Source organism: Macrobrachium rosenbergii, chromosome 7 (assembly GCF_040412425.1).
Source record: "Macrobrachium rosenbergii isolate ZJJX-2024 chromosome 7, ASM4041242v1, whole genome shotgun sequence".
Lineage (NCBI taxonomy): Eukaryota > Metazoa > Arthropoda > Malacostraca > Decapoda > Palaemonidae > Macrobrachium > Macrobrachium rosenbergii.
The window spans coordinates 26,657,364-26,679,628 of record NC_089747.1 but is presented as its reverse complement, the minus strand read 5'-3'; the positions used below and the strand labels follow the sequence as shown (position 1 = coordinate 26,679,628).

The 22,265-nt window shown below is 39.1% G+C and overlaps 1 protein-coding gene across 6 annotated transcripts in view; it reads right to left on the bottom strand.

Moving 5' to 3' along the window:
* Positions 1-22,265, bottom strand: part of LOC136840251 (cilia- and flagella-associated protein 298) — a 297,225-nt gene that overhangs the window by 214,445 nt on the left and 60,515 nt on the right. For all 6 annotated transcript variants that reach the window (XM_067106876.1, XM_067106878.1, XM_067106877.1 and 3 more), the window contains one exon: positions 19,798-19,968. In XM_067106876.1, the coding sequence (XP_066962977.1) occupies positions 19,798-19,968 (171 nt within the window). The remainder of the gene's footprint in view (positions 1-19,797; positions 19,969-22,265) is intronic.

Here is a 22,265-nt window from a genome sequence, read left to right as displayed (position 1 = left end):
TTAACCTTCCCATTATGTTTTGTATCCGTCACATACTTTTAAGGCATGTTACTCCGGCTAGTTCCGGTGTGTTTGTTATGTTTTTATTATTTGATTTATGTATGAGATTTTATTTTAGTCCGGTTTCCTTCCGGTTCATTCCGGCAGGTTTCACGGTTTTATTATACTAATGTGCTGCTTCGGCACACTACTCCGGCGCCTTTCATGGTGTACTCATAATCTCATACTCTTACAGGTGGTGCGCTGCCAAGAACAGGGGTGCTCTGCAGCCCTGCATCAGGCCAGCGGCCACGAAGTCTGTAGATCCCACTCCGGGTGTGCGGTCCACGTAGGAGAACTAATAGTTTGGCACCCTGACGGCTGTGATGTTTGCTACGCTCTTTACGAGCAATCTATCGATGATTCGGTAGGTTTGTCATGCATCTTTCATTTTTCAGCCAAACTGTATCTTATATGATTTACCAATTTTCTCCCCTTCGGTAAACCGCAATAATGTTATTCTTCCGGCAGGCTGACCGCAAGTCTCGTGATGCTTCGCTCCAGGCCCTTAAAGTCTGGGACAGCAGCTTCGGACGTAATGTAGGGGCAGGAAACCCCTACATACTCTCAAAGGACATCTGTAATGTCCTTTTTCCCGGCGCCTGGATCACAGCATCGGTTGCTGACGATGTTGCTGCTCCTTTGATTGCCGGGATCCGGGAGTTGACCCAGCCCTCTCCAGACAGTTCGGCCTTAAGCAAAGCAGTTTCCGAAGACGTTGCGGATCTTGATCTCGGCCTTGAATCTTTGAACATTGTCCCGGAGCATCAAGCAGGTAAAGGGGGAAGTGAGGCAGGTTCTTCCCTGTTTAGCTCTCCTTCTTCTACCGTTTCCTCCTTTAAAGGTTTCGCTAAATCCCCTTACCTTGTGGACGGTTCTAGGTCTACCGTCCCTAAGGTAAAGTCTGTAAGGAAAAAGACTTTGAAATCTCATGCAGTTCGGTCCGAGGTTCCCTCGACGGCGTCACGGGCGGCAAGCCCCGTGCCGTCAATGAGTGCGGCCTCCCCTTCCAGGAAGCAAGCAGGGTCCAAGTCGCGGAAGGTGGTTCCCCCCACTCCTACCTTTAATACAGACTCTTTCGTCGAGCTTCTTCTGGAGAGGATCGACGCAAGAGTCGATAACAGGCTTTCTGGAATTTCTGAATCGGTGCAATCTCTTACGGAAAAGGTGGATTCTCAACAGGAATTAATCCAAGGACTTGCCAATAACGGGCCTCGCGCCAAATCCCATTCTGTTCCTGACCCCTCCACTCTCACCCCCCTTCGACCTGGGGAATCCTTGGCGTCTTGCCCTTTATGCTCCCGAGCACGAAGGTACTCTTACCATAGAGGGTTTGGGCACAAGGAGACTGGAGGAATTAGAATTCCATCCTCCGGATCTGAAATCTCCTTTCACAGGTTTTGCCAGGCTGAAGGAGGAGGTTTGGAATAGGTTTGATAAGGTCCCTAAGGAAACCGTCATCTATCCTAGGGATCAAGCCCAAACGTCTTTGATGAGGACGCTTACGGAGTGGCAAGCGGAGAACACTAGGCTCACACCAGCTAAAGGAGTGTTCACTATGTTCACCTTAAGTGACATTCTCCTTCCTCCTTGTACTTCGAAAGTGGCCTCTCTGACCAGTCAAGCTTGCTTAGAAGGTAAACCTCTACCTCATCTCCGGGAGACGGACCCAACATCTCTCGTCTTTCCCGGGGGCACCGAGTTTTGGAAGGGAGCCCCAAATACGTTTACGGTGTCTCGTCTCGACCCAGACTGCGCTTCTGACCTGTTCAGTGAGCAGCTCCTAAGATCTCGGAGTCGCTCCTGAAGGAGGAAGCTGAAAGTAAGGATAGGCTGCCAGGTCCTTGAACTCCTGACTTTGGCAGAAGCAACTTCTTTGGTGTACAGGGAAGATTCTTTGTTCCAGGTCTTGGCGAAATCTCTCTTGGCGAGTTTTTCAACAAGACCTGTTTGACTTTATAACAGCTCGGTTGAACTGCCGAAGCATATCTTTTCGCAGCCACAGTACGTCATGAACCAAATAGGCTTTTGAAAGTTCCATCTGGGGAGCTAATCTTTTCCCCCAAGAAGAAGTTGACGCAGTCTTATCTGAGGCTGCTAGGGTCAATCAGAGTCTCTGTTCTCGTTGGGGTTTGCCCTATAAACGGAAGCAGTCAGATCTTGCCGGACCATCCCCAAAGTCCGGCAAGAAATTTAAGAAATTCAAACGCCTCCCGGCTCAGTCATTTGTTCACGCTGTCCAGGTTCCTTTGCATGGGCAACCATCAACCTCTTCCTCCCAGCCTCCGCCTCAGTATGTTCTGGTTCAGCCGGCACATCAGTCTCTTGCTGCCCCCTCCTACGTCTCCTCCCCGGCTTTCAATGCTTCATGAAAGCCAGGGGAAATTTTCGCTCTGGGCAGTCAACCAGAGGCAACAAGCCCCATGGCAGCTATTTTAGAGGTAGGGGAGCCCCGCCCTCTCCCAGGAACAGAGGAAGTCGAGGCTCCAGAGGAAGGAAACAAACACCGACCAATGACATACCTCCAGTGGGCGGGAGGCTGTACCATTTTCTGGCCCGTGGGCCTTCTGTCCCTGGGCCCAGAGATACTTTCCAAGGGCCTGGGGTGGAGTTGATCGACGGTCCTCCACCAGTCAGGTTTTACCAGTCACCGACCAAGGATCTCGAGGACTTCGTGAAGGATCTGTTACAGAAGCAGGCCATAAGAAAAGTGAGGACTCTGAAGTTCCAAGGCAGGCTCTTCAGTGTTCCTAAGAAGGGTTCCGACACAAGCGGAGAGTAATTCTGGACTTGTCGTCTGAATTCCTATATTCTATGCGACAAGTTTCGGATGCTTACAGTCTCCCAAGTTCGGACCCTACTGCCCCATTGAGCCGTAACCACCTCTACAGATCTTTCCGACGCCTATTATCACGTCCCGGTTGCAAGAAGGTTCTCCCCTTCTGGGGTTCAGGCTCGGAAGGCAGGCATACTCTTTCAAGGTGATGCCTTTCGGCCTCAACGTAGCTCCCAAGGATTTTCACCAGTTGACAGACACGGTCGTGCAACAACCCGGTCTCAAGGGATTGCGCTTGGTCGGCGTATCTCAGACGACTGGATCATCTGGGCATCCAGCGCCGACGAGTGCCGGAGGGTTACAACCATTGTGGTCAGCTTTCTGGAATCTCTGGGCTTCCGTGTAAACAGGGAGAAGTCCCGCCTGGTTCCGAGCAGTCGTTTTCAGTGGCTAGGAATCCAGTGGGACCTGAATTCTCACAGGCTCTCTCTTCCACCAACCTAGAGGAAAGAGATAGCCAGAGCAACCAGGCAGTTTCTCAAGAACAAACGAGCCTCTCGACGAGCCCAAGAAAGAGTCTTAGGCTCTCTTCAGTTCGCTTCAGTGACAGATCTGTTGCTGAAGACAAAACTGAAAGATATAACAGAGTATGGTGGAGTCGAGCAAATGTCAGGCTCAGAGACAAGGTGTCTCTGATTCCTCCCATCTTGAAGAAGAGACTCCGGCCTTGGTCAACAGTCAAAAGCCTATCCAAATCAGTTCCTCTCCAGTTTCCTCCTCCGGCGTTGGTTATCCACAGACGCCTCCTGAGCGGGTGGGAGGTTATTCTCAACACCAAGAAGTGCAAGGAACTTGGTCCACCATGTTCCGCCAGTTCCATATAAATGTTCTGGAGGCCATGGCGGTCTTCCTTACCTTGAAGAAGCCTTCCTCCCAAGAAGATTCATATAAGGCTGGTTCTGGACAGCGCCACAATAGTCCACTGCATAAACAGGGGTCTGAAATCCAGCTGGATCAACCAGGTAATGATTGCACTTTTCTCCCTGGCGAGCAAGCACAAGTGGGCACCTGTCTGCCACTCATCTGCAGGGGTCCGAATGTCGCAATGGATTCCCTATCAAAGGACGACTTCTAGAGTCGGAGTGGTCCCTAGACAGGACTCTTTCAGTTGGATCTGCGACTGTTCGGGCCTGGAGGTAGATTTGTTTGCAACCAAGTTCAACAACAAACTCCTTGTTATGTGGCTCCCAACCTGGACCCTCAAGCTCTCCACGGACGCAATGTCATTGGATTGAACAGGTGGAAGAAGATTTATCTGTTCCCTCCGGTAAACTTGTTGTTAAAGGTCCTTCACAAGCTCAGACATCAAGGGTCATAGTTTCTAGTGGCTCCCTACTGGCCGAAGAGCAACTGGTTTCCACTTCTGCTGGAACTGAAAACCACGCGTCCAAATCCCCAGTCCAAAACTGACACAGGTAGTACAAACTCAGACTGTGTCAGCTTCCTCAAGAATTCAAGGTGCCCTGGCTTTATGGACTTTATGAAATTTGTGGCTCAGAGGGATGCTAATGTTGATCCTGTTAATACCGTGTTCTTAGAATCAGATGTTGGTCTCTACTCTCCGGCAGTATGACTCAGCAGTTAAGAAGCTAGCACTCTTTTTGAAGGAATCTAAAGCTACAGTAATGACTACAAATTTGGCAACTCCTTTTTAGGTCACTGTTTGAGAAAGGTTTAGCCTCAAGTACTGTTACTACAGTCAAGTCGTTTTTTACGGAAAGTATTTTTGTGCGGTTTCAAAATCGACCTCACAGATCCTTACTTTTCTTCCATCCCTAAGGCCTGTGCACGGCTGAGACCAGTAATCCGTCCACACACGGTTTCCTGGTTTTTGAATGACGTGTTAAAATTAGCATCAGATATCGACAATCAGTCTTGTTCCTACCTTTCCTTGTTGAGAAAAACGTTGTTTTTAGTCAGCCTAGCTTCGGGTGCTAGAATTTCAGAGCTGTCTGCACTCTCTAGGGAAACCAACCATGTTGACTTCCTACCATCAGGAGGTTTTGCTGATTCCTCACCCTAAGTTCCTAGCGAAAAATGAAGATCCGCAAAATAGGTGGTCGCCTTGGAAAATTCCCCTCCTCCTCAAGACCTGTCCCTATGTCCAGTTCATACATTGAAGGCTTATCTAGACAGGTCCTCTCACATCTCATCTGGGCCTCTCTTTATCAGAGAAGGGGGTAATATTCTATGTCTGCTATTAGACAACAGATCTTGCACTTCATCAAACAAGCTAATCCTGATTCAGTCCCAAGAGTTCATGATATTAGAGCTGTGGCCACCTCCATTAACTACTTCCATTACATGAATTTCATGGATCTTACTAAGTACACTGGTTGAAGTCTCCTTAGTTTTCAAAACGTCATTATTTGAAATCTTTAGAAGCCCTTAAATTCTCAACAGTAGTGGCAGGGAATGTTGTCCCTCCCTCTAGAACCCTTTCTGATTCCTAGTCAGTTCTTCCTCCACTGCCTCAATTATTCCCTTACATTCATCCCAGTCAGGCATACCTTGTTCTTGTCCCCTGACCGTGTTATCTGTATATTTGTCTGAGTGACACATTTATTTTATAAGTTTTACAAATTTTGTATAATTGTTTTGTTTAAGTATATTTTATACATTGTCATGTTAATTTTAAGCTCCCACCAGTTCCATTTGTACATTACTTGTAATTATTGCTAGCAATTAAACCTGTTCGGTGGACTTATGGTCTTCTGTTCCCCTAACATTTCCTTGTCTCTTACAGCATAAGAATGATATTTATTTCTCAGTTATTTTTTCACCGGCTGACACGGGACCCGATCCAGAAAAGGGATTTTGACGAAGGAAAAATCTATTTCTGAGAGGGGACTGTGTCACCCGTGACCCACCCTATTTTATGTTGTCTCCCTCCCATAGTAAACATCATTCTAGTGGGGTGGTGCTTTCATGGAATGCTGGCTAGCGATCCTTATGTACAATCCAAGAGAGTGGCATGTGGTTTGTAGCACCTCTCGGTGGGACTTTTGACTTTGGGAATCTCTGTAGGACAGGGTTCCGTGTTTTTATCGTTCACCCTTTTCCATACACGAATCCATCTAATAGAGCTCGCTCGGGGGGTAGTAACTCCAGCGTTTCATTTAGCTTTTCTCTGGTATCTAGCAACGGAATTACCTAGAAATAAGTGCTGAATGGACTTTTTCACTGGGTGACACGGGCCCCTCTCCAGAAATAGATTTTTCCTTCGTCAAAATCCCTTTTTTACGATAAAAGCATGATTTACTAATTTTCAGATATTTATATTAGAGTAAATATGGCATAATATCATAAAATGTATTTAATGTGCTGAGGTTGTGAATTCGTGTTTATCCTGTTCTGTAAAAAAATGGAATAGCCTCAAGACTCTATGAGAGAAAATGGCCGCTGAATGTAGTGTATTTTGACGTTATTTGCATGACTAAATACAATTTTTATGATAAAAACACAATTTACTAATTTTCAGATATTAATATTAAAGTATACATTGCACCATATCATAAAATGTATTTTATTTTATGTATTTTAATCCATACTGTATTGTACTGAAGTTGTGAATTCTAGAGTTTCCCCTGTTCTGCAAAAAAAGAAAATGGGACAGCCTCAATACTCTGAGAAAATGACTGATTGAATGTAGTGTATTTTGACGTTATTTTCATGATTAAATATATTTTTTTTTTATAAAAACATGATTTACTAATTTTCAGATATTAATATTAAAAAACAGAAAAATATCATAAAATGTAATTTTTTTTCAATGTATTTAAGTACATACTGAACTTGTGAATTCCTAGTGTTTCCCCTGTTATGTGAAAAAAATGGCTCTGATTGAATGTAGGGGGGAATGGAGTTTAGCTTTCACAGTTAGCTGTAAGCTATATATTTTTAAGGATAATGTTGTAGGATGACATTGAAATGTTTTAGGACGATAGTTTAAGGTATACAATTGGTGTCTGAACTATTAAATAGGCAGTTATATATGTTTTTACAGGTAGTCTTTGGTATTTGACCTATTTAAATATGCAGTTATAAGGTATTTTAGGTGGGGGTGTCAAGTATTCAAGGATTTTAGCTAGTTGCAGGGGTTTGTGGTACCTATCCCCTGCGAACACTGGGGGTTAACTGTACACCATTTCTCATAAGCGGAGACTTTACTACACCCAAAAGTGTTGCATCATCGACATACAGAACAATCTCGTTTCCCAGGCCAACAAACATAACACTTGTACAGTAATCGCTCAATTATCCGGATCATCATTAACCAAGACAATCAACATTATCTGACACACCCAGACCAAAGATCAAGCCCCAAAGATATATGATATGGGCAGTCCCTGCATCGGTTAATGGCGTTTCTGTTTTACGACGCTTGGCTAACAACGTCGTTAGCCAGATTTTCGGAGCTGGTAAGTGATTTTCGGCAATGGTGAGTGGTTTATCGGCGTTGGTAGGCAGTTTATCGGTGTGAGTAGGTTTTAATGGTGTCGGTATTCAGTTTATTGGCATCACTAAGCGATTTCCGGTACAGGTAAGTGGTTTATCAGCGTAGGTAAGTGGTTTATTGGAACTAATTGGTGCTTACAGCATTATAAATGCCATTTATTACCACAATTATTGTAATGTTCTGGTTAACAACAATTTTCAGTTGTCAGCGCTCGGGTGGGAATAGAACCTGTCATTAACCAGGGATTGCCTACATATAAAAATTTTTAAAAATTTGAAAAACCGCCCTCCAATGGTTTGCAGTGCTGCGCAGCCTCAAGAAAATGTTGGTAACACTGCCAATACTTGGAGTGACCAGGAAAGGGTTTTGGGGGGTGGGGAGGCCTTAATAAGTTTACATGGTGGGGGTTCGGATGGCTTGCCACCATTTTATTAAAGGATATATACAATACTGAGATATGGTATAGAGAGAGAGAGAAAATAACCAAGGTATGTTTGAATCACAGTACAGTAACACACTCCTTTACTTTTTTATCTGTTTTATGCTACAGTATTCTCGCTTACATTTTTTCTGCATTTTCTCATTATTTTTCAAACCAAAATATGAATGCAATCCTGTGTATAGGCTACAAGAGAGAGAGAGAGAGAGAGAGAGAGAGAGAGAGAGAGAGAGAGAGAGAGAGCTGAGGTCAGTTTAAAGTGTAATGTGGTTGTTTATAAGCATACTAAGTGTTTACAGTTATGTGGTATTGACAAGATTAGGTGAGGAAGGGTACAGAATTGCCCCTCAACAACCCTGATTTTTTTTACTAGCCATTATTCGGATATGCTCATATCCGTACCCTTTGCTCTATTAATCCCGATAAGTGAAGGATTACTGTATTACGATGATAATATATCAATACAACTAGCAGATGCTCGCTATCGCTCACATTTGCTAGTTCCCATATCCATACCATACCCATACCTGTATCTGTATCATACCCATGTCTGTACCATACCCATATCTGTATCATACCCATACCATACCAATACCAGTACCCATATCCATATCTGTACCATACTAATACCTATATCCATACTCATACTTGTACCAATAACCATACCCATACCCATATCCCTACCATACCCATACCTATATCCATAACCATACTCAAATACATTCCATACCCATACCATACCATTCTCATACCCACATCTGTACCATACCCATACCCAAAGCTAGATTAACCCAACTAATAATAGTCAGCAAAAATCTATGGGCAGCACCAGCCCATTTACCTTCCGGTCATATACAAACAACTGACCATATCTTGGTGTAGGTACAGGAGCAACTGTTGATGGGTTTTGAACCAATGCTGATGCCACTGGCGGTTCCAAACCATCACCAGTAGTGCCTGCTGTTGTTCTAGAATTATCCACCGAGTCCATTTCGAAATGAAAATAACAAAGCTCAGCCAAAAATGCTTTATTATATATTGTTGGGTCACTTAAATGTTGAAAATTTCTGGACAGTTATTAAAATATTATTCTTGAAAGACGTCTTCACAAATCCAGGATACTTTGAAGCAGTCTTCAGCTCCTGAAGCATTGCTGGAGAAATGCCCATTGGATTATAACACCTAAAGACTCCAGGATCCTGTGAAGCTGCCTTCAGCTTATAAATCTGGATCCTGTTGGATCCGCTTCCCTTCATGGAAGAAATCCAGAAACTGTCTTCAGAATCATTCCTTCCACCTCCTAGAGAAACGCCCACTGGATTATAACGTCTTTTTAAATCTTAAAGACACCAGTTGTATGACAGGAGTAGTATTTACTGTGATCCTCATAATGAAGGTGGTTCATAGTTACCACATCAGGTTAATTAAACACTTCACAAATTCTAAAGGTCAAGGAAGTTATACTTTGGTTTGAAAACCTGTGCATTACTTTTATAAAAAAAAAATATCCATACAAATCTATAAACATTTTGTTAAAAATATTCAATCTAAACACGTTTTATTTCATCATAAAATATGGAAAAGGGAAGAAGGAAGGGGAGGGGGAGGGAAGAGGATGGGAAAGGAGGAGGGGAGGGGAGGGAAGAGGGATGGGAAAGGAGGAGGGGAGGGGAGGGAAGAGGGATGGAAAATGATGGGAGGGGAGGGGGAGGAGTTAGGAAGGAGAGGAAGGAAGGGGAGGGGAATGGGAAAAGAAGGGAAGGGGAGGGGAGGGTGTGGAAGGAGAGGGGAGGGGAGGGGGGAAGGGGAAGGAAGGAAAGAGAAAGGAGGGAAGGGGGAAAGGAGGGGGGGGTGGAGAGAAGACTGGGGAAAGGAGGAGGAAGGGGAGGGAGGAAGAGGGATGGGAAATGCTGGGGGGGAGGGATGGGGAGGGGGAGAGGGAGGAGTTGGGGAAGGAGAGGAAGGAAGGAGGGGAATGGGAAAAGAGGGAAGGGAGGAGAGGGGAGGGGATATGGAAGGAGAGGGAAGGGGATGTGGAAGGGGAGGGGATGGGGAAGGGAAAGGGAGGGGACTAGGGAGGGACAGGGAAGGGGGAAGGGAAGGGGAGGGGTGTGGGAGAAGAATGGGGAAAGTAGGAGGAAGGGGGAGGGGAGGGACACACACAGAGAGGCAGTCAAGGAAATTAATATAACAGAAGGGGGAGGGGGACACACATGCAGAAAGGTAGCCAAGAAAATTAATATAAGAGATAATACAGTATAAATGGATTCTGTACATAGAATAACAGTTTCATTACCATTACCTTTATCTTCAATACAGCTGTAATAGCTATTTCACTTTTGCAAATGGATACTATGAATGTAACACCTGAGAGAGAGAGAGAGAGAGAGAGAGAGAGAGAGAGAGAGAGAGAGAGAGAGAGAGAGAGAGAGAGAGAGAGAGAGAGAGAGTTATGTTTCCATTAAAGTCAAATACAGTACAGGAACATACACACTCTTACAGTTTTGTTTACATTTTATGCTACAGTATTCTTGTTTATATTTTTACCGTATTTTCTCATTTTTTTTAGTTTTACAAACCAACAGATAAAAGTAATCGTGACAGTCTACGCACATATGCACACACTTATTCCATGCTGTTAGTTAACCTTTAACGCCGAGCCTCTATTTACAAAACGTCTCCCAGATGCCATGTATTCGGGAGTTAGTGCCAAGGGAAAAAGTTTTTTCAAAAATCACAGCACGCTTAGTTTTTAAGATTAAGAGTTCATTTTTGGCTCCTTTTTTGTCATTGCCTGAAGTTTAGTATGCAACCATCAGAAATGAAAAAATATCATTATCATATATAAATATTGAAATATATGACAGCAAAAAAATTTCATATATAATTTTATACAAATCGCTGTGAGCAAAACGGTTAAAGCTAACGGGTTATTATTTTTCTTTGTATTGTACACTAAATTGCGATGATTTTGGTATATAACAAATTGTAAACGATCAAAGCAACACAGAGAAAATATTACCACAAAATGATGCATGAATTGTGAACACGCTGGACGTAAAAAAATGTTTTTTCAAAATTCACCATAAATCAAAATATTGTGCTAGAGACTTCCTGTTTGTTGAAAATGAAGCTAATTGATTGAATATTACTAGACTGTAAGTGTTTTAGCTTACAATTGCAGTTTTCGACCATTTCGGTCGAGTTAAAGTTGACCGAAAGTCAAATTTTTTCTATTTATCATGATTTATATGAAAATATTTCAAAACTGATAAAAGCTACAACCATGAGTTATTGTCTGTTGTATTCTACATGAAATTGCGCACATTTTCATATATAAAACTTTATGTAACGACTAATATAAAACGGTGCAAACATTACGACAACGTGACGAAAGAATTTCTGAAATGTTCGGCCGAGTTACCGCGCGGACGTAAGGAAAATGTTTTTTTCAAAAATTCACCATAAATTGAAATATTGTGCTAGAGGCTTCCAATTTATTACAAAATGAAGGTAAATGATTGAATATTACTTGAATGTAAGAGTTTTAGCTTACAATTGCGTTTTTCGACCATTTCGGTCGAGTTAAAGTTGACCAAAGGTTGAAATTTTGGCAGTTATCGTGATTTATGTGAAAATATTTCAAAACTGATAAAAGCTACAACCATGAGTTATTTTTTGTTATATTCTACATGAAATTGCGCACATTTTCATATATAAAAGTTTATGTAATGACTAATGTAAAACGATGCAAACATTACGACGTGACGAAAGAATTTCTGAGATGTTCGGCTGAGTTACCGCGCGCAGACGTAAGGAAAAAGTTTTTTTTTCAGAAATTCACCATACATCGAAATATTGTGCTAGGGACTTCCAGTTTGTTGCAAAATGAAGGTACATGATTGAATATTACTAGAATGTAAGAGTTTTAGCTTACAATTGCGTTTTTTTACCATTTTGGTCGAGTTAAAGTTGACAGAAGGTTGAAATTTTGGCATTTATCGTGATTTATATGAAAATATTTCAAAACTGATAAAAGCTACAACCATGAGTTATTTTCTGTTGTATTCTACATGAAATTGCGCACATTTCCATATATAAAACTTTATGTAACGACTAATTTAAACGGTGCAAACATTACGACGTGACGAAAGAATTTCTGGCACGGACATAAGGAAAAAGTTTTTTAAAAAATTCACCATAAATCGAAATATTGTGCTAAAGACTTCCTATTTGTTTGAAAATGAAGGTAAATGATTAAATATTACTAGAATTAAGATTTTTAGCTTACAATTGCGTTTTTTTACCATTTCGGTCGAGTCAAAGTTGACTGAAGGTTGAAATTTTGGCAGTTATCGTGATTTATATGAAAATATTTCCAAACTGATAAAAGCTACAACCATGGGTTGTATTTTGCTGTATTTTACATGAAATTGCGCACATTTTCATATATAAAACTTTATGTAACGGCTAATATAAAACAGTGCAAAAATTACGACAAAATGACGAAAGAATTTCTGAACATTTCGGCAGAGTTACTGCACGGATGTAAGGAAAAAGTTTTTTTCAAAAATTCACCATAAATCGAAATATTGTGCTAGAGACTTCCAATTTGTTGCAAAATGAAGGTAAATGATTGAATATTACTAGAATGTAAGATTTTTAGCTTACAATTGCATTTTTCGACCATTTCGGTCGAGTCAAAGTTGACCGAAGGTTGAAATTTTTTGTAGTCGATGTACAGTACGTCCACTCGGCACCCAACAGACAATTTTAGTCAACGTATGATACGTCCAGTAGGCATTTAAGGGTTAACTTGCTACAGCCTGTTTAGATTTGTCTTGCTTACATATGAAATTCACATTTTAAATACTTCTAATGCAATTAGAGATGAAATTCCAACAGTGATAAATATTCTTTTTTGGAGAGAGAGAGAGAGATCGAGAGAACTGAGGTATGCTTACACTCGGAAACAAATGTTTTACAATTTTTAGGGATTATACTTTAACATGAAGTATTCTAGTTTACTTTTTATACCTGTTTTATATTTATGTTCAAAAATAAAAGTAATTATTCCATTAAATACATTCATTTCTTTTAGTATGTAATAAATTCTTTTCCTAATTCTTTTGGTAGTAGGCTCAATCAGCTGATTCTGAGAATGTAAACATTACAAATGGCAAGACGATAGTTTTTTATACATATTATGATTATATCAATAAAACATTACAGTATAAATGGATTCTGCAAGTAAAATAAGTTTCATTACCATTACCTTTATCTTAAATACAGCTGTAATACCCTATTTGACTTTTCCAAATGGACACTGAGTGTAACACTTGGGCTAGCATAGGTATACAGTTCACACATAGACTACGCATTTTTATCTTGTGTTTGGTAATACAATATGGTAACAATTGGTAAGGAAGTTGCTGTATAAAAATACATTAACCCTTTAACGCCAACTGGACGTATTTTACGTCGACGAAAATTGTCTGTCGGGTGCCAAGCGGACGTAAAATACGTTGACTACAAAAAGTTTTTTTAAATATTCGTGGAAAAATACTTATAGGTCTAGTTTGCAAAAAATTTTAAATCACGCGCCTTGAGGGATGCTGGGAGTTCACGAATCACGCTGTTGTTTTGTTTACAAGCGTTACCGAGCCGCACATGTGCGAATTTCTTTCTTTTCGCACTACAGAGCATCAGCGACGCATCTCAGAAATTCTTTCGTCACTTTTGTCGTAATTTTTGCACCGTTTTATGTTAGCCGTTACATACAGTTTTATATATGAAAATGTGCGCAATTTCATGTAGAATACAACAAAAACTAACTCATGGTTGTAGCTTTTATAAGTTTTGAAATATTTTTAAATAAATCACGATAAGTGCCAAAATTTCAACCTTCGGTCAACTTTGACTTGACCGAAATGGTAGAAAAACGCAATTGTAAGCTAAAACTCTTACATTCTAGTAATATTCAATCATTTACCTTCATTTTGCAACAAATTGGAAGTCTCTAGCACAATATTTCGGTTTGTGGTGAATTTTTGAAAAAAAAACTTTTTCCTTACGTCCGCACGGTAACTCGGCCAAAAACCTCGGAAATTCTTTCGTCATTTTGTCGTAATTTTTGCACCATTTTATATTAGCCGTTACATAAAGTTTTAAACAGTAATACTTCGATCTTACACGAGTCGAGTTGCGCGAATTCACACGCACGAACTTTTCACTGGAACCTAACTAATGGGCATACGCGATTTTTTCACAGACACGAAATTCTCAAGAAACCCTGAAGAAGTGGGTGTTTAATTTTTAAAGTAATTTACAAGTTTTCATGCTTTTATGTGTAAAATCTGTATGAAAAATGCATTTCATTCTTTTACGTAAAATCTGTGTGAAAAATGCATTTCATGCTTTTATGTGTAAAGTCTGTATGAAAATGCATTTCATGTTTTAATGTGCAAAATCTCTATGAAAATGCATTTCATGCTTTCATGTGTAAAATCTCTATGAAAATGCATTTCATGCTTTCATGAGTAAAACTTATGAAAATGCATTTCATGCTTTCATGTGTAAAATCTGTATCGAAAATGTATTATTTTTATTTCTGTACATGCATAAATATGATGCAAAGGTAATTTCAGCACATTCACTAAGTGTACTTTTACAAGATGTGATACCCATTTGCAAAGTTACTGCACTTACAAAGATGATACCCTGCAGAAAATGCTTGTTTAATGTTTGAAGTACATTTATAAGTTTTCATGCTTTTAACTGTAAAATTGATATGGAAAATTTATATTTATATTTCTGTACATAAATATCATACAAGTATTATGTCCATTTGCAAAGTCTTTGTCACAAGAACTTTACATGCCCTTGAGATGAGGTTGTTCAGTTGCGCTCACTTGATAAAATGAATTCGTTAACCCTTTAACCGGCCCTATTTACAAAAACGTCTCCCGCATGTCGGGCGGGCATGTTCGTGAGTTAGCGCTAAGCGAAAAAAGTTTTTTCAAAAATCACAGCACGCTTTAGGTTTTAAGATTAAGAGTTCATTTTTGCTCATTTTTTGTCATTGCCTGAAGTTTAGTATGCAACCATCAGAAATGAAAAAATATCATTATCATATATAAATAGTGGAATATATGACAGCGAAAAAACCTCGTATATAATTGTATACAAATCGCGCTGTAAGCAAAACGGTTAAAGCTAACGAGTTAATTTTTTAGTTGTATTGTACACTAAATTGCGATGATTTTGGTATATAACAAATTTTAAACGATCAAAGCAACACAGAGAAAATATTATCACAAAATGATGCATGAATTAACGCGCGGACATAAAAATGTTTTTTCCAAAATTCACCATGAATCGAAATATTGTGCTAGAGACTTCCGTTTGTTGAAAAAATGAAGCTAATTGATTGAATATTACTAGACTGTAAGTGTTTTAGCTTACAATTGCAGTTTTCGACCATTTCGGTCGAGTTAAAGTTGACCTAAAGTCAAAATTTTTCTATTTATCGTGATTTATATGGAAATATTTCAAAACTGATAAAAGCTACAACCATGAGTTATTTTTTGTTGTATTGTACATGAAATTGCGCACATTTTCATATATAAAACTTTTATGTAATGACTAATATAAAGCGGTGCAAATATTGACAACGAGACGAAATAATTTCGAGATGTTTAACAAAGTTATCACAAGAGACGTAAGGAAAATGTTTTTTAAAAATTCATCATAAATCGAAATATTGTGCTAGAGACTTCCAATTTATTGCAAAATGAAGTTAAACGATTGAATATTACTAGAATGTAAGAGTTTTAGGTTACAATTGCGTTTTTGACCATTTTGGTCGAGTTAAAGTTGACTGAAGGTTGAAATTTTGGCAGTTATCGGATTTATGAAAATATTTCAAAACTGATAAAAGCTACAACCATGAGCTATTTTCTGTTGTATTCTACATGAAATTGCACACATTTTCATATATAAAAGTTTATGTAACGACTAATGTAAAACGATGCAAACATTACGAAAACATGACCAAAGAATTTCTGAGATGTTGGCCGAGTTACGCTACAAGCAGACGTAAGGAAAATTTTTTTTAAGAAATTCACCATAAATCGAAATATTGTGCTAGAGACTTCCAGTTTGTTGCAAAATGAAGGTACATGATTGAATATTACTAGAATGTAAGAGTTTTTGCTTATAATTGCGTTTTTTTACCATTTCGGTCAAGTTAAAGTTGACCGAAGCTTGAAATTTTGGCAGTTATCGTGATTTATATGAAAATATTTCAAAACTGATAAAGGCTACAGGCATGAGTTATTTTCAGTTGTATTCTACATGAAATTGCGCACATTTCCATATATAAAACTTTATGTAACGACTAATATAAAACGAAGCAAACATTACGACAACGTGAAAGAATTTCTGGCGGACGTAAAGAAAAAAGTTTTTTCAAAAAATTCACCATAAATCGAAATATTGTGCTAGAGACTTCCAATTGGTTGCAAAATGAAGGTAAATGACTGAATATTACTAGATCGTAAGAGTTTCAGCTTAAAATTGCGTTTTTTTACCATTTCGGTTGAGTCAAAGTTGACCAAAGGTTGAAATTTTGGCAGTTATCGTGGTTTATATGAAAATATTTCCAAACTGATAAAAGCTACAATCATGGGTTGTATTTTGCTGTATTGTACATGAAATTGCGCACATTTTCATATATAAAACTTTATGTAACGGCTAATATAGAACAGTGCAAAAATTACGACAAAATGACGAAAGAATTTATGAAATTTTCGGCCGAGTTACCGCCCATGCGTAGGAAAAAAGTTTTTTTCAAAAATTCACCATAAATCGAAATATTGTGCTAGAGACTTCCAATTTGTTGCAAAATGAAGGTACATGATTGAATATTACTAGAATGTAAGAGTTTTAGCTTACAATTGCGTTTTTTCGACCATTTCGGTCGAGTCAAAGTTGACCGAAAGGTTGAAATTTTTTGTAGTCGACGACGGCACGCCCACTTGGCACCCAACAGACAATTTTAGTCGACGATGATATGTCCAATAGGCGTTTAAGGGTTAATGTAATATCAGAGATGTAACTAAGAGTTGTATAAGTGTCATTCTTTAAAAATTACTCTGTTCACCTCGGAGAAAAGTGCTGGTGCAATCTGTATGTGCATGTAATTACAGCACGTTCAGTTGGTGTACTTTTACAAGCTGTGATACCCTTAGTTACTGCATTTTTCAAAGATGATACCCCTGTAGAAAGTGTGTTTCATTTTTAAGTTTTCGTGTTTTTAGGTGTAAAATCAGAATGGAAAATTTGTATTTATATATCTGCGCATAAATACGATACAAAAGCAGTACAGTTACTTTATTACAGTATCTCTCTCTCTCTCTCATTCGTAGTTAGCACTCAAACATACTTTTACAACTTATTATTTCTCTGTACGTCATTACCTGTAGAGTATATAATTTTAAATTGGTTGAATTTTACCTGTACTGTACTACCTTCTACAAACATTATGTACATGTTTTCGATGTTTTATGGAATTGTACTTTTGTTGACTGTGACGTTTTGCCTAGTGACGCAAAGAAAACGGCTTTTACTCTAAGTGACTAAGAAAACGGAATCCCATGAATTAGGGGTAACATTATTATACGTACGCACCTACTGTAAATGCGCTATTATGAAACTGCAGTACTCAATTTTTATGTCAACCATTTACTGTATTCCTTTTTTAAGGGTAATAAGCTAAATTTTAAATAAAATTACACTAACTTTAGTTCATTTAAAAGTTAGCTTAATACTTTGGGAGCATGATTAGGGTCATATTTAGTACTTAAACTCTGGAAATAAACATTTATTAGCACTTTTAAAGACCATGCCAAACTTACGCGAAAATTCACCTTGCACGAGGGGCTCCAGAACCTAACCTCGCGTAATTTCGAGGTATGACTGTATATGAAAATGTGTGCAATTTCATGTAAAAGACAACAAAAAACAACCCATGGTTGTAGCTTTTATCAGTTTTGAAATATTTTCATATAAATCACGATGTACCAAAATTTCAACCTTCAGTCAACTTTGACTCGACCGAAATGGTCGAAAAACGCAATTGTAAGCTAAAACTCTTACATTCTAGTAATATTCAATCATTTACCTTCATTTTGCAACAAATTGGAAGTCTCTAGCACATATTTCGATTTATGGTGAATTTTTGAAAAAAAACTTTTTCCTTATGTCCAAGTGTGGTAACCCGGCCGAAAATCTCAGAAATTCTTTCATCACTTTGTCGTAATGTTTGCACCGTTTTATATTAGCCGTTACATAAAGTTTTATATATGATAATATGCGCAATTTCATGTAGAATACAACAAAAAATAACTCATGGTTGTAGCTTTCATCAGTTTTGAAATATTTTCATATAAATCACAATAAGTGCCAAAATTTCAACCTTCAGTCAACTTTGACTCGACCGAAATGGTCGAAAAACGCATTTGTAAGCTAAAACTCTTACATTCTAGTAATATTCAATCATTTACCTTCATTTTGCAACAAACGGGAAGTCTCTAGCACTATTTCGATTTATGGTGAATTTTTGAAAAAACTTTTTCCTTACCTCTGCTCGCAGTAACTCGGCTGAAAATCTCAGAATTTCTTTAGTCACATTGTCGTAATTTTCGCATCATTTTCTATTAGACGTTACATAAAGTGTTATACATGAAAATGTGTGCAATTTCATGTAGAATACAAAAAAAAATAATTCATGGTTGTAGCTTTTATCAGTTTTGAAATATTTTCATATAAATCACGATAAATAGAAAAAATTCAACCTTTGGTCAACTTTAACTCGACCGAAATTGTCGAAAACTGCAATTGTAAGCTAAAACACTTACAGTCTAGTAATATTCTAGTAATATTGAATCAATTACCTTCATTTTGCAACAAACGGGAAGTCTCTAGCACAATATTTCGATTTATGGTGAATTTTAGAAAAAACTTTTCTCGTCGGCGTGTTACGAATTCATGCATCGTTTTGTGATAATATTTTCTCTTTGTTGCTTTGATCGTTTTACAATTTGTTATACATATACCAAAATCATTGCAATTTAGTGTACAATACAACGAAAAAAAAATAACTCATTAGCTTTAACCGTTTTGCTCACAGCGCGATTTGTATACAATTATATATGATTTTTTTTTTGCACTGTCATATATTCCAATATTTATATATATGATAATGATATTTTTTTCATTTCTGATGGTTGCATACTAATCTTCAAGCAATGACAAAAAAATGAGCCACAAATGAACTCTTAATCTTAAAAACTAAGCGTGCTGTGATTTTTAGAAAAAAACTTTTTTTCCACTTCGGCGCTAACTCCCGAACGCTGCCGGCATACGACAGACACTTTTGTAAATAGAGGCTCAGCGTTTAAGGGTTAATTACATTCCAATGTCCTTTACATTTATAGCACTCTATGTCAACCCATCCACTCTCAAATAAGATCTAGATTACACTGTTTTACCTTGGAAGATGACAAACTGTGTGAGAAAAATTCTCCTTGAGAGAGAGAGAGAGAGAGAGAGAGAGAGAGAGAGAGAGAGAGAGAGTAAAAAATGCACCAAAGTTTCTTTGGCACAATAGAATTTTCTGTACAGCATATAATGCTGAATGAAACTCTCAACCATGGCCCATGAAACTTTCAGTCACGGCCCGGTGGTGGCCTGTGTTGTTGGCACCTATAGCGATGTCAGATGAATGACCATGGCTAACTTTAACCTTAAATGAACTAAAAACTACTGAGGCTATAGGGCTGCAATTTGGTGTGTTTGATGATTGGAGGGTGGATGATCAACATACCAATTTGCAGCCCTCCAGCCTCAGTAGTTTTTAAGATCTGAGGGCAGACAGAAAAAGTGCGGATGGACAGACAAATAGCCATCTCAGTAATTTTCTTGTACAGAAAACTAAAAACTGTAAAATCATGAAACACTCACCTGTTTATGTAACTCCGTGCCTTCTAAGTCCTCTCGGTTTTCCAATTCTTTGCGAATGGGGTCATATGGAGGTAAATTTTGAGGATACACGATCATGATGGCTCCTTTCAATATATCAAGTGCATCATATATGTGCTGCTCAGTAAGACATGTATTACTCTTCACTTGTTCCTGGAAAAATTAAAACCTTAAGCATATTTCATTAAATAACAGCAACAATCAGTAGGGATGGAAGAAGTACACACCCAGCATAAAAAACAGGTTTGAGGTTGGAAAAATATATTTGATAGCTGCTGTGAGTCCTCAAAGGAGTTACTGTTATGGTCCCGCCCAAGGCTTCATAAGACAGACCAACCAATCTCAAAGAGTTGGTCTACGAGAGAATAGTGCTTGTTGGCACAGTGATGGAGTATAAAGAACTCAAGGCAGGAATGTTCTGTCCCTTACCTACTGTGACTGCCTACATTTCTCTTTCATTATTACTTGCCAGGTTTGTGAAAGAAAAAAATAATCACCATAGATTCCCATGTCTAATCATCAGGGAAACTAGATGAGTTTGAGGACTCACCATGGCTACCAAAAACCTGTTTTTTTATGGCGTAGCCACTGTTCATCCTTAAAGGAGCATACAAAAATTGACAGGTGACAAAATGGCCTAGCTCCTAATAAATAAATCCATATGACCCAGATGAAAATGTAGTCTAAGGCAAGTTCACATGAGTAAAAATAAGATTGTTCAGTATGCCAATGATGCAACACTTGTGGGTGTAGTAATGTCTCTGTTTACGAATAATGAAGATCTCTTAGCCTCAAATCATATCACGGAGCGAATTAGTGAATGGTGTAGTCAGTGGGTCGGTCTGCCGTTTTAATTTGAGACTAAAATCATTCTCAGACTATGTAGAGAGGATGGTTTGTTTGTGCTAGGATGTAGGAAAAGCAGACCACCTGGGGCATTTGCTGTAACACCTAGGTAAACCTGAGTGTTTGAACTAGGCATAATGTTTTGTCTGTAATACTAAGCTCCCTTATCAGAATAGGAGATCTCCTCTTTAAAAGGCCTTCATTCTTGGCCAGGAATGATAGGCCAGGAGATGATGGCTAGGTGAATGAGAGATGAAACGTTATCCCCATCTAAGAGTGCCAAGGCACTCAAGAAGACCACCTTTTGGAGCATATGAGTTGTAGTTGCACTGGGAACACTGAATTCAGGGGATGACAGGAATCAAAGAACCTTATTCAGGGACCATGCAATGAGAAGCCTTGCAAGAGTTGGTCTTTGCAGTGCAAAAGACTAGAGAAGGGAATTAAAAACTTTAATGTTAGAATCAATTCCAAAACCATAAAGCAAGATCCTGATAATGCAGCTACTGCCTGATTGTCCAGATTCAGATACACACACTGGAATATGATGTTTCTTGCATGTGGCAAACAGGCCCTCTCCAGATATGGAAGCACATCAGCAACTGTTTGCAAAAAAGGGTTTGTCCAATAACCACTTGGTCAAAGTTGCTGCATTCCTCAATGGTGAGTCCGCTATTACAATGACAGACCCCGTGAGGTTAACTACTAAGTGCCACTTCTTTGCCTGAGCCATCCGTAGGTGTGACACCATAACTGCATTGAGAGGGGCTGAATGGGAGTCCAACCTCTCCATAAAAGTCACTGCTGTCATATTGTCTAGGATTGATATAATGTGGGTCCTCTTTGGAGGATTCAATTTTCCAAGACAGAAAGATAGCCATCAGCTCTAGAAAGCTGATATTACACCTCTTCAAAACAGATGACAATCTTCCACTACCTGACAATCCTCACAGTGGCCTCCTCAACCTGTCAAAGTGGCATCTGTGTTTTGCCAGGGATCCCTTCCCAGTCCATGGATGGCATCTTCCCAACTACAGCATCTGACTTCGTGGGTGAAGGGATCACAAATCCCTTTCCAGTCGCAGCCTGAGGGTTGGATCTACCAACTGTAACAGGTCCAGAATTCATTCCAACTGCTGTCAGTAAACTGGACTGTGTAAGGAACTTTTCCATGTCCTTCCTTAGTCTTGCTGGAAAGAGACAACTGGCTGCAAAGAGTTTCCCAGGAAAGACCCAACTATAAAAAATGACTGATGCATGTTGGGACTTGTTCCAGAGTATCAAGAAAGCTTTTGACTGGAGTTTGTTGACTACCACTCTCAAGTTTCATAAGCACTCTTTTTGGTGGCTCCCCAGATTAGCAAACTGCCTAAGTAGGCCACCAATTGAATTCCTTCTTTGCTGAGCTCTCAGACAACTACTACTGCTAATTTGTGAAGATTCTTGGGAAAATGTTCAAACATTAACCCAAAGGGCACAACCATTAATTTGTAAGTGCTCTTCCCTATCCAAAACCCTAGGAAGGGCCAGAAGGGAACGGCAATTAGGATGTGCCAGTATGAGACTCCGATCGATACAGGTGATCTAAGTTCCATGTGGAATGA